Raw genomic sequence first — 13,039 nt, 5'->3', positions numbered from 1 at the left:
TAAGCCCACTGAAATTTAGCTCAGGAAATGGTGAGATACCAACATGCTTAAATGTTCTCGTCATCACTGATGTTACTTCTGCAGAGCCTTGCTGCTTCAGCTGCATCCTCTTTGGCTTGCTGGGTTGAGGTTTACCATGTGAGGGTTACAAATCACTGGAGGACGCTTGCCCTTGCTTTCCTAACACGTTCCTAAATTTTGAAAGATAATTACATGCATAATATACCCATCATAAGCCTGCAGCAGTGCTCAAACCAAACTCACTTTGTTCCTATGACACATCAACACTGCCTGCCACCCAGGACAGACCTCACACTCTTCAGAAACCTGAGCCTGAGCTATGCCTTTGTGACCAACCTCTGCACACAGCGACCATGGATGATTCAGTCTCAGCCTAGCTGTGCCAAGGGACATGATGGATGCCAGACAGCCCTGATGGCCCAGGGTTCTCCCAGGAGGCCCCAGCACCCACACTCTGAGGGCAGAGAGGATCTGTAGGTTGCCCATGTGCAGCCATGCAGATAGATCAGCAAGCAGCCCAGGTTTCAGGCACTCCCTGAGTAGCAGTGCAGTAAGTGAACGGGGTCACCCCTGGGCTCACCATCAAACACATGAGGGCCAAGTCACCACTGAGGCTTCCACATGCAGAAATTCTTGGAAGTGTAACGGCAATGAACATGCATAAAAGGCAGTGCTGGAATGGCTGGTTGCTGGTGCATGTGCCTGTTTGGAGCTACTGGCCCACCTTGAACGCTGGCAGGAGCAGACCCTGCCACTGAAGAGGCACAGGAGATGGCACTGGCACACAGTAACCAACCCCAGAAACTGCCCCCATGTCACCACCCTCCTCAGCCAGAGGTGGCATTTGTGAATGTAGTTTCCTAGGGAGTACTTTTTATTTTTTCTTCTTTCTTTCAAGTCTGTAGCCACGTAAATACCAAGCAACCACAGCGCCCTGTGGCACAGGGTTCCCCAGTGCAACCCTGCACTCTGTGCAGATCTACCTCCGGTTGTTTGCTTTGAACCTGCCACCTGCTACTTTTATTTGATGTCCCTGAAGTTCTTGTCTGAGAAGCAACAGAATACAATCATACTCTAATTTGTATTGAGGTTGCTTTGTCTTGAGTCGCTGGTGTTCAGGTGCCTGCTTCTTTCTAATTCAATGGTGAAAGCTCCCAAGTGCCTCAAGGGCACAGATCAGGCATTTGCATTTTTTCCTCCACTTTTCCAATCATTACTGGTGTGATGCACTGCAAAAGTCTGCCAGTTATTACCACTAAGGGATGAGAGTGCAGAAACAGGAAAGGAATACTCATTACCCTCGCCTTGGCATATGTAACCCATCTGTATGTCCTCCATGCATCACTGCCTGCAGACACCTGTGAACACACAGCCTCATTCATGCCCCTCCCTCCCCTGCATGGGCCCTTCTGCCCCTGCTCCAGATGCACATCCACCAGCACCCATCCTTCCAGAACCACACTTGCATGCAGGCATGCCCCTTTACCTTTACTCCTCCAAGACATCCTTCCACTTAAAATATAACTAATATGCCATAAATACAAACGCCACAGGCACATAAATGCCACCGTAAATGCACTGTGTCTTTACACCCACGCTGTATCAGCACATACCCCATTCAATCCTAACTTGATAGACATCCTTGAATGCATTCTCCCATCCCACACCTTGCCACAACATGCTATGCAGCTTCAGGAAGAGCAAGGGAAAGCCCAAAGCTGTTTGAAGGACATGGTCTGTCCAGCTGGAAATTCTGCTTCTCAGTTTTTCCTGTGCCAAGCCATGTTTCAGTGGCCTCCATCAAGTCTGGGGTGAGAACCCTGGCCCCAGCAGCACTGCCAGCTTTGCCCATTTTCCTGGTCAATCCCATAGGTAGGCTGATGGGTCAACACTCAGCACACAGCTGGAAGCAGGGTGGTGGGTGGGTTTTCCGAGCACCACTGTGCTTCGCAGCATAGAGGTGGTGAGTGTGCCACAGATGGAGCCCTGCCAAAGACTGACCCAAGTAAGCACAGGGCACCCTGCTTGTGGGTGACTGTAAGGGAACAGAGATTTCTGCACAAATGAAACACACAGGCAGAAATATGTAGATATACATATCTCACATGTGTGCATGCAAGTACATACATATAGGTAAGAAAATGTTTGAATAAAACAAAGAAGAGATGATCCTGGGTGCTGGCTGCAAAGGGACACCGAGGTACACATGTAACAACCCACTTTGCCACTGCTGTGATCTTGGTTCCTCTGTGTTATTTTTATAAGGCCATAGCATTAACCTAATTAATTTACTTTAATTGGAGAACAGTATTAGCTTAAATGGTCCCACTTAAATAGTAGAGAAGCCGTAGCCAAGCTCTTCAAACAGCTGCTTGTCCCCATTCACCCTCCTGCAGATGGTTAACACAGCTGAGCTGCACTTTGGCACAAGAGCCCTGCTCTCTTCACAGAGTGTTTTCTGCTCTGAAGGGAAACACCTGCACGTCTCCAAACAAGATGGCTCAGAGCAGAGAAAGGACTCAGCTTAGAAGTTACAGGCTCCCCTGCACCAAACCTGGAGGGAAGCCTAACACTGGAGCCCAGAGTTCCAGCAAAGCAGAGGTCCTGAGGGACCCGCGCCAAGCTGACCATGCTCACAGTGCTTTGCTCAGACCTCAGCCATCATCCCTGCCTGCTCTGGCAAAGGAGGGAGTGTTTGCACAAGCTGGTGTGGAAGCCACAGAGGTGAACAGCTCTGCACTGATGGATGCCAGAAGCAGCAAAAGGGGGCAGTGGCTACAGCAAGGAACGGCGCTCCAAAGACCACAGCTCAGCTCTCATTTCCCTGGTTTCTGCTGATAGCTCCTGCAGTGGGCGTTGGGAAACTGCTCCCATATGCCAGGGTCTGGCATCCAAAGGAGGCCAGCATCCTCACTCTCCTTTGTCAGTAACATTGGTAACTATAGCTGAAAGTACCCTGTAAGATCTTCGTGAATACCACCAGCCTGCCTTCTTTGAGCTTCAGAGTTGATGCCATATTGCAGTTTATCATCATGCTTCACCACAAAAACTGCCCTGTTTTGTTGTTAACCTGGAGGCCCAGCCTGCAGGGAGAGGTGATGGGTGGGCCTGAGTTAACTAAACCCAAACACATGCTGGGGGCCTAGACAACAGCCCTGGGGGCAGCAGCAGCAGCTCTACCCCCAGCTGATCCTGGTCCATGAGCTGGCTGTGCACTGCCAAGCTGTATGCCAGCTTCCCGCCCTTCACCAGCTGTACCCTGCCCTCGGAGCACTACATGTCCGCACCACCAGCTTAGCGGATACAAGGTGAGTGCATCCCTCTCTATGAGTGTACAAAACGGACTTGTAACAAGCTTGACCTGGCAGATGCCTAGAGATGATCAGCATTTGTGGAGTCACAGCCACCACCACAGTTTTCAACGGCATCTGGGGCCCCAAAGGTGGGTGTGCTGAGCAATTGGGCTGTGCTGGAAGAAACATCCCAGAGAAAGGCATTCTGTAAGGGAGGTACAAGAGCAAGGGCTCAGGGGAGCCAGCAAGTCACCATCCAACCCTTGCAAAATTGGCCAAGGCCAATTAACAAGCTGCAGCTGACAGAGAGGGGAGGATTTCAAGATAAGAGAGATGGCAAGAAGCCTAGAGGAGATCAGAGCTTGGAGGGAAGAATGGAAAAGGCCTCCTGGGAATGAATCTAAGTAGGACTGCTAAGGGAATTTATGCTAATATCTCTCAGGAGGCCTTGGAAAAGGGGATATAGGTAATAGCTTTGTGAGATGCTGGCGAAGATACAGAGTTAGGAGTGGGGGAGAGACAGGAATTAGCTCAAATAGGTAGCTGGGGGTGGGGAATGCACATTAGAAGTACCTGAGATGGAGTTTTTAGAGCAAGGTCCAGAGGAAGGGGTGAACTATAGCTAAATTATGGAGAAGAAAAAATGCTCTGGCTGTAAACAAAAGGGCTGTAGAAAGTCTCAGGAGAGATGCAAGACTTCCGGAAGTTAAAATTACAAGCCAAAGACCAGCTGGGTGGTTACCCACCCTTCTGTTTTGCGGGGCTGGAAACCTCCAGTCACGCTACATCTGATCCCCAAGCAATAGGCAAGGCACTCAAAATCCAAAGCACCGTCTTGGCGAGGGAAGCACCAATGAGGGACAATATACCACACCAGTACACCATACCTCACATGGAGCAGCTGCACATGCAAAGAACCTGGCATTCATTTTGCAAAAGCTCTTCATTTTCAAAGCCATTCACTCGCAGACGTGGCCTCCTTGTATTGTGGAGTGCTTGGGACTGGCTGCACTGTGTCATAGCTCACTCTACTCCACCTCCTCCTGCACCCCTGCCCACAAACACCCAGGAGACAGCAGACGCACGAGACCCACCAGAGATGTGAATATAGCAGCTGTTACACTTTATTTCACTGTGGGGTTTTAATTTTTTTTTTTTTCCTTCTGATTGAAAAAGAAAAGACAGAGAAAAGTTACAAAAGTAGTAAAAGGCAACAATATCGGCAGGACATCCCTGTTCCCTGCTCCTACCCGGGCAAGGCAGCCTGCCCCACCTGCTGGCTGGCAGGAACACACCGCTGGGCGCCAGCACCTCAGCAGCCCTTGCTGAGCAAAGCCTGAGGCTGCAGGGCCATGCAGGGGCTGCCACCCCAGCCTTTTGCACAAGGAATGTGCCTCTTAGACGGGTACCAGGCTATGGCTGTCCCATCTCCTGAACACAGGGATTTGGTCCAAAGGAGCAACGCTTCCTGTCCTGCACTGGTCAGCTTGATCTGGCAGCAGTTAAAAAGCTGAAGCGTGCCATCAAAACAAGACAAGCAGAATTTCTACAGGGGCAGGAGGAATTAGCAGAGGAATTAGGCTCTCTTGGAAAAAGGGACTTGCAGGGAACCATGATGGTCTGCCAGAGGTTCCTCACCAGTAAACACAAGTGACCTCTTGGAGGTGGTGCTGGTGCAGGGGGTGGCCCAGCTGTAACAGTCTGGAGCCAAAGAGCAGGCAGAGCTGGGACAGCATCAGGACAGACATCCCCTCACCACCTTGCCCAGCTGCTCTGCCTGCCTGAATGACAGGCGTTAGGGAGGGGGTGGGATTCAGGTCCCCAAGCCTACAGCCTTTCCCCAGGGGTCTCAGTGAAGGGCCCAGGCCAGTTCACTCGGTAGCCTCCTACTGGCAGCTGGACTGACCATTGGTGTCAACCAAAGAGCAGCATCAAAGACCTCCACACTAAGGCAGATTTGAAAAACCAAGAATTATTCTGTATTACTCACAGTTGCTCCTCTTGATCTGGACAAACAGTAAACTACCTGCTTTCCCTTGCACTCAGATACAGGCTCATGGTGGGGAATGTCTACACAAAGAGGTTACTCTCTCCACTAGGTGCAGCAAGAGGAAAGTCCTTGCTCTGCCTCAACAGGAGAGGTGGGAGCTTGTTCTATGAACTCCTGCCTTGTGCACAAAACACACACGCCTCGAAGAGAGATCCCAGTCAAACACCAGTGGCAGCAAGGCCGAGCATGGTCCTAACAGCCTCAGAACTGTCCATGGAGGAATGTCCCCCACCTTCACCCGAACTCCTGTTATTTCCACCAACAGCCACAAAACTGACTGCTTCTTCCCACTCCTTGCTTCATCTGGGCATATTATACCAGAGGAGTCTACCTGAATTTAGCTAGCATGAACAAGGGGTGTGGAAAGCTTGCTGGAGACATTAAATTGCGTTGAGTTTGGTAGTACCAGTTACCTCCACCATCATGTAGTGGGACAATACTAAGGAGAAGTGTTGCATACCCCAGAACACAGACTGCCTCAGCAGAGAGGAGACCCATGAACACACAGTCACCCCCAAGTTCTTCTCTTTGATGATGAGGAGTGTAGTGAAGGTGGGTGCTGTGTGGCTTAACACAGACCTTCCACTCTAGAATTTTATTCTAACCTGACCTACATATGGATGCCTCACTCTCCCATTTCAATCTCTTTTTGGACAGTATCACTGAACTGCCAGCAGATCATCTGGAATGCACAGCTAGATGTGCCAGTTTCTCCTCCACGTGTCTCCCTGTCCTAGGGTTTTCCACTTAAGAGGGCTTGATGTGAATGCAATTATAACAATCTCAGAGAGGGATTTTCTTGTTTTGCAAGCAGCTCTGTATAGCCTCTTTCTCCAATCCTGAGCTCACTTCTGAGTGGGAGAAGTGTCAGGTCTACAGCAAAGCACTGTTGACCCAGGTATCCTTGGGAAACTGACTAGATTTGGTTTCACACCCTGATCACTCATCCCTGCTGCCATGCAGGACACTCTGACCCCTGAACGCCTCATGTGTATCTTCAATTACCACCATCCTCATGTTTGACAGTGCCTTGGTGGCAGCTCTTGCAGTTTGTGGACCTGACTGGTTTGCTTTGCCCTGAAATGCAAAACTCACTCCCTTTGCCACTGCTCAAATACATCAGTGGTATGGGAACAGGCACTGCTGCCAAGCCATTCACTTCCTCCTGCCAGAGCAGCTGCATTGCAAAGATGTGTCATTGCCCCTTCTTCTCCCACCCCTCCCCTTGGGTATCACCACCTCCCCTTCTCCCTGCCAGGCAGGACATTGGTTGATAGTTCCTGAGGATTTTTGGAGAAACTCCTTCAGTAGGCACACGACGGTTCTTCCACTGGAGCTATCGGGCTCAGCGGCTTCAAGGTGCTGAGGGAACGGAAGGCAAAAGTGGAGGGATCATACATAAAGTGGGGCGGCGGGCAGCCTCCGCTGATGCTCTGCAGGGGAATAAAAACAGGCATGAAGTCAGTGCTCATATCAGCTGCAAACAGTGAAGTTCTTGCCTTGAGTGATTTGTCCTCCCCCTCTCTGATAGAATTACACCTCCTTGAATGGGTGGTCATGCTTGCAATTAAAGCATATGGCATTAATATAAGCAGCGGAAGCACTTTGCTCACATCCTTGCTCCTACCCTTCAAGGTAAAAAGCTGGCACACCTCCTTCCTCCAGTTCTGAGGTCCCTAGGATCCACATGACTAGGGCCCATGGCACCTGTAGCCACTAAGTGAAACAGGATATCCATGAAGCATTTAGAGTACCAGAGTCAGAAAGGTCAAAAGGTATCACATGGAAAAACTAAATTCACTTGGCCTTGAAGTAAGACCTAATAACACTTTTAGAGCATGGAGACAAACCAAGCCAACTCTGAAAACTCTTTCTTCAGCTCCATTTTAAAACAATTCTCCAATAAGGATTTACAAACCATCCTTTCTTGAAGTCCAGGCATGCTGAAACTCTCCCGGGTTTTGGTTCCAAACTCCACAGTTTGACAAGGAATGGCTGAGAGATATGCAGAGAAGATCCAACCCCCAAGGCCTTACAGACTGGTTTCTACCATGGCCACTAAAGACCATTCTCCCGCCTTTGACTCCCAGTATTCAGAGCACGGTCAGAGCAGCTCCAGAGTAAGTAGGCCAGAAACCCCCATGGACTCCCTGCACTGCGTGACAGGACAAAAATGCTGCTCTCCACTAGGCTGTGCTGGAATGTGTGGATCCCAGAGAAATTAAAGTGCCAAAGAAGTGATTCTACTCTGTTAAATGTGAAGAGCTTTCTTTTTTACTTTTCAGGAACTTTGTTTTGTTTCTTTCCTTATGCAAGCATAAAGAGTAGTGGGGCAGCTACTTCACTGATACTTTTTGGCCAGGAGAGGAGGTCTCACTGCTCTATGGGCCAGGAAAGTGTTTAATCATGATTCTGCCGAGTTAGTTCCCAAGGAATAGGTGGGATGTTCAGCAGCTCAGAAACTCATGCAAATGTCCCCTACTCTCATCTCACTTCCATCACTCTTGGGAAGAGCTTTACCATTATTTTCACACAGGTTAGGAAAAAAAACCAGTGAGAAACAGGTTAGAAAAAACCCAAAAACCTACAGGTTGGGCAGGGAAGTGATTGAGAGCAGCCCTGCAGAAGAGGACTTGGGAGTGGTGGTTGATGAAAAACTCATTGTGAGCTGGCACTGTGCACTCACAGCTCAGAGAGCTAGTGGAATCCTGGGCTGCATCAAAAGCAGTGTGGCCAGCAGGTCAAAGGAAGTGTTTCTCTTCCTCTATTCTGCTCTTGGTGATAACCCACCTGGAGTGCTGCATCCACTTGTGGAGTCCCCAACATAAGGAGGACATGAAACTGTTGGAGCAACTTCAGAGGAGGACCATGAAGTTGTTAAGAGGACTGGAGCACCTCCCTGATGAAGACAGGCTGAGAAAGTTGGGGCTGTTCAGCCTGGAGAGAAAAAGGTAGCATGGAGACCTCACAGGAACCTTCCAGTGCCTGAAAGGGATCTTACAGGGAAGCCAGAGAGAGACACTCTTCTGCAAGAACTGTAGTGACAGGACAAGGTGTTATGGGTACAAATGGGAAGAGGTAAAATTTAGTCTAGATATTAGAAAGAACTTCTTTCCTGTGACGGTGGTGAGACACTGGAACAGGTTGCCCAAGGAGGTTATGAATGCCCCAACCTTGGCAGTGTTCAAGGGGAGGTTGAATAAGGCCTTGAGCAGCCTGGTCTGATGGGAGGTGTCCCTGCCCATGGCAGGTGGGATTGCAACTAGATGGTCCTCAAGGTCACTGCCAACCCTTAACATTCTATGTGATTCAGACTGGGCTCTGGTGTTATGTGACTCCCTGTTCCTTTTCTAGGCCTTTCCGAACTAGAACCATGGTTTCCTTTGCTCAGCCTGCACTGTGGGGACTGTTCGTCAAAGAATTAGGCTTTTTAGGAACAATTACCGACTCTGCTGTCTCATAGAAGACAAAGGTTCATTTTAGCACTTCAAATTCAGGTCTGTCAGACAGCTGCAACCACATAAGAGCACGGCAAGGTGATGTCTTGCTGCCTCCACCTCTGTTCTGCCTGGGTTTTAACTTGTCATCACAAGACAAGCACATACAAATATCCCTGCTTAAATGGTTTGTCTCACCCAGACATAGCAGATCAGAGTGAGCTAAGGAAGTGTCCAAGCCCAGGCCCTGAGTGCTGCAGTAACTGCAGCAGGATCTGGAAGCCTCTCTCTCCAGGCTCTTGGTCACAGCTCAGCCCCATGGGGCAGCATCCTTCATGTCAGGAACAACCTCTAAAACCAGTGTGGGCAGCTTGTTCCTGCCTAGTTGGTATCTCTCCTGCAAATTAAGATGGGCTCTTGAGAATGGAAAATGCCAATGTGGTGATTGGCATCAGCTGTGCGTGGAGTTTCAGCCAGACAATCATGCCCTGCTACATCCCCCTGACACCTTGGCCAGCAGCATAAGAAACAAGAGAGGCAGATTTAAGGGCCTTTACTCAATAGCCACCTGCTGTGGGGTTATATATGGTGTATGCTCTGGCAGGCCTCAGAGCTGGAGGGTAACATAGCAACCCCTATTCAAAGCTAAGGGGCAGAATAAATCAGCACATTTGTCCTTCTCCAGAGCAGAGAAGGTCCCCTGCCAGTGCCAAGAGGGAATGGGAACAAAGAACCTGGCAGTCCCCTCCATTTTGAAATGCCAGACAGGATTAGGGAAGGCAGCTGAATCTGTTCATTTCTGGCAGACGGCAGATGAAGAGGCTGGGGAAAGATGGGCCCAAAGGACAGACAAAAGTCATCTACAAAACTCACCAACTTTGGGTGGGAAGTTGCACTATGATTTCTCTCTGGGCCTTCTTATGGGGTCAATGTGTGGGGCAGAGAGCCTTTCCAGGGCACTGCCAGAATGATGGGCACAGAACAAAGGTTGAGGTGAAGGTCAGGGATGTGAGAAGACACAGGAGGATGCAGAGATTCGCAGGTGGCCAGGCAGCTGCGAGGCTCAAAATGCACCCAATCCTGCCTTTTCATCATGGCACCTCTCAAGCAGCCACAAGATGACCGCTGGCTTTCAACAACAGCAGACAAGGGCAGAGTGAGAAGGGGCCTGTGCCCAGCTGCAGGCAGTAACAGGAGAGACAGTAACCTGACTGCCCTCATCCATAGCAACACCCTGACCAATCTGCACTCCTTTATAACCCCAAGCAATACAGCATCCTCATGCACCTACTCCCTGACTGACAGGGCAGCGCCTCTGCTACTGACCTTGCTGGAGGTAAGAAACCTCCAAATCCCTCGACTCTCTTCTTGCAGAGGAGCATTTTTAGATTGTAGTTCATATCCAGCCCTAGGGATCACCAGACCTGATCTGGCTTAGTCCAAGATACCGTTTGGGATCACAGCATGTGGTGGTCTGCTCCTGATGAGTAGCACAAGGCAAAGCTCTGTAGACGTATTTCCAGAAAGAAAATGGAAAGAGCCAGCTGCCAGAGAGGGGAACATGTTCCTGCCACTCTGTTGCTTGGGCCAGCTGCCTCCCTGTAGTCTGGGCAAACGTCCTAGCCAGCCTGCCCTTCTCCTTGGGCACACCATGCCTGGGACTTTGCTTTGACTAGGGAAGGGTCTTAGGAGTCGTTGCTGCTGCAGCAGGTCCCCAAGGAGTTTGCCATAAACCTGCCTGACAGCCCCTGGTGAGCAACCCCAGGCCAGCTCCTGCAGAGGCTCCTCAGAGTGCAAACAATCCGCACTTGACATTAAAGGCTCATGTGTTCACTCTAATGGCATTCGGACAGCTGGGTACCGCTCACAAAACGGAGCCTAATATGGGCCCTGTGCTAATGGAAATCATTAACCAGAGCCCTCAATTTGCTAAGCAATGTATTTACACAGCTGGAGAGTGGCCCGAGTCAGGTTCACTCAGCTGCCACAGGAGAGCACACAGGCTGACATACACGCTGTCACACACACGTGCTCACTTGCACACACTCACCTGCCCTCACATGCCTCAGGTTCTCCCCAATACACATGGGCTTCCCTGGTCACTTGCCCACATCCTTCTGTGCACAGAGACTCCTCCTGACTTGGAAATCACAAGGAGAGCTGTTCCGCTCATACAAATCTTGCCTGCTCCTAAAGTAACTCAAGCCATGCAGGGCTGGAACTTCACAGCATCCAGGGGATGGGCTAAGGCACCACAGCTCATCACTGCTCAGAACACAAGGTAGGTCCAGCACCTGAAGATACCCATGCTGCCCCACTGCACACCTTTTTTGAGTTAGATGAGTTCCTAAGGGAGGTAAACTTGTCTTAAATACATTTCAAGCAACTATGCACAGACCACCTTGGTCAAGAATGCCTCTTCACCCATGTACATGTGCCTACACGTACACTCTTGCCAACATGCACTGTTGTCATCAGTAGCAGTATCACCTTCAAATACAGGGGGGCAAATAAGCAACCAGGTTTGAAACATATCTGAAGTGCATTAACAAAGAAGCACACCTAAAGACAGTGAGTGGAAGGAATTGCCTCAAAGAAGACCAGTAAGAGTAAACATCTCAGCAGAAATGCTGATTTCAATCATATTAGCAGCTCTCAGAAAACAGACAAATGCACAACTGTTCCATAAACCCATCTGTAACATAATTGTGTATTTCAGCAAGGAAAGAGTACACAGGAAGAAGATAAACATGTAAAGCTAAATCTATTAATACGAAGCCATATTCCTCCTAGAAACAAGTCCCTTACTTCTATGAAGTCTGGGAAAATATCCCAAATGCAGACTGTAACATAATTTTGGTGTCATGATTCCACAGAATCATGATTCTCCTCTTTGGACAAAGCCAAAGTGAGCACAGGTCCAAGTGAGCTTTCAGTTGTGGAAATTACAATGCCCTCAGGAGGGGGGGAATGCAGTTACCCAACACAACAATGTCTCCGAAGAGAGTGGTGTGCTAAGGGTGATGGAAAATTAAGAGGACTCTTTGGTCCTCTTTCTTAAGAGCCCTAGTATCCTGGTGAGATTCAAAACCAGATCAGCTTGTGCACTCTGCCAACTCACCCCTACTCAAGGCCAATCCAGCACAGGAGTCCCTTCTTTCCTACTCTTGGCCCCCAGTGGTTGGGAAATGCTGCTGAGCTCCTTTTAAAGGATGCTGCCTTCCAGTGGTGGGTGAATGATCCCTTTGCAGTCTGTAGACTCACTTGTTAAAAGTCCTTAGGGATGAAAGGCACCATGTAATTGCAAGTTGTAAAGGCGCATCCGATTCCCACCACCACCCTGTGTGGAAAGGAATAAATCCCCAGAATAGCTTTGGCAAGGACAGATTCCTGCCTGAGATGCTGCCTGTTTGTGAGACAGCTGCCTTGCCGTGGAGTGGGCAGAGCCAGAGGTAGCACCAATGTTCAGAGAGCACACAGAAAAAGTAAAGGCTGTCAGACTCCACAGAGGAACATTTACAGGTACACTGATTCAACTCCACTTTGTCCTCCTTCCTCTCACCCCTGCTAAGTGTTAGAAAAGAAACTTCTTCACACTTCACCTTTGATATATGAAGCCATCAGCAGTGAGCAAGGGAAGGGGACCCACACACCTGCTCCTAGGTACATCTGTAATTCCAAACATGGCTCTGACCAGGCCACTTCCCATTATCTCTGCCTCAGTTTCTCCAATGCATAGTACCTACATGTTCTGGTTTCTGCTGGGATAAAATTGATTTTCTTCCTAGTAGCTGCTGTATCCTGTTTGAAGGTTTAGATTTAGGATGAGAATAATGCTGACAGCAATAACTAAAAATATCAGTCTGTTAAGCAATGTTTATACTAAGTTAAGGACTTCTCAGCCTCTCATGCCATGACAGTGAGAAGGTTTGGAAGGGCATGAGAAGTTGGGAAGGGAACAGCCAGGACATCTGACTCAAACTGGACAAAGGACTTTTCCATACCATATGATGGCATAAGCTGTTGTTTTGCCTTCCCAAGTAACCATGATGCAGCCCTCCTTTCCTGGAGATGGCTGAACACCTACCTGCCCAGGGAAAGCGGTGAATGAATTCCCTGTTCTGCTTTGCTTGCTTGCACAGTTTTTGCTTTCCCTATTAACCTGTCTTTATCTCTCCCCACAAGCTATCTCACATTTACCCTCCCAACTCTCTCCCCCATCCCACGGGGGTAGCAAG

The 13,039-nt window shown here is 49.3% G+C and overlaps 1 protein-coding gene across 4 annotated transcripts in view; it reads right to left on the bottom strand.

Moving 5' to 3' along the window:
• Positions 1 to 4,416: 4,416 nt before the first annotated feature.
• The window catches only part of LOC103622737, a 77,517-nt gene continuing 68,894 nt past the window's right edge, over positions 4,417 to 13,039 (bottom strand). For all 4 annotated transcript variants that reach the window (XM_017744850.1, XM_017744849.1, XM_017744851.1 and 1 more), the window contains one exon: positions 4,417 to 6,797. In XM_017744850.1, the coding sequence (XP_017600339.1) occupies positions 6,669 to 6,797 (129 nt within the window). In that variant the 3' untranslated portion in view covers positions 4,417 to 6,668. The remainder of the gene's footprint in view (positions 6,798 to 13,039) is intronic.

The sequence above is a fragment of the Corvus brachyrhynchos genome, unplaced genomic scaffold (assembly GCF_000691975.1).
Source record: "Corvus brachyrhynchos isolate BGI_N302 unplaced genomic scaffold, ASM69197v1 scaffold258, whole genome shotgun sequence".
Classification (NCBI taxonomy): Eukaryota; Metazoa; Chordata; class Aves; order Passeriformes; family Corvidae; genus Corvus; species Corvus brachyrhynchos.
The sequence above is the reverse complement of the archived record's forward strand: the minus strand, read 5'-3'. Positions and strand labels throughout refer to the sequence as shown.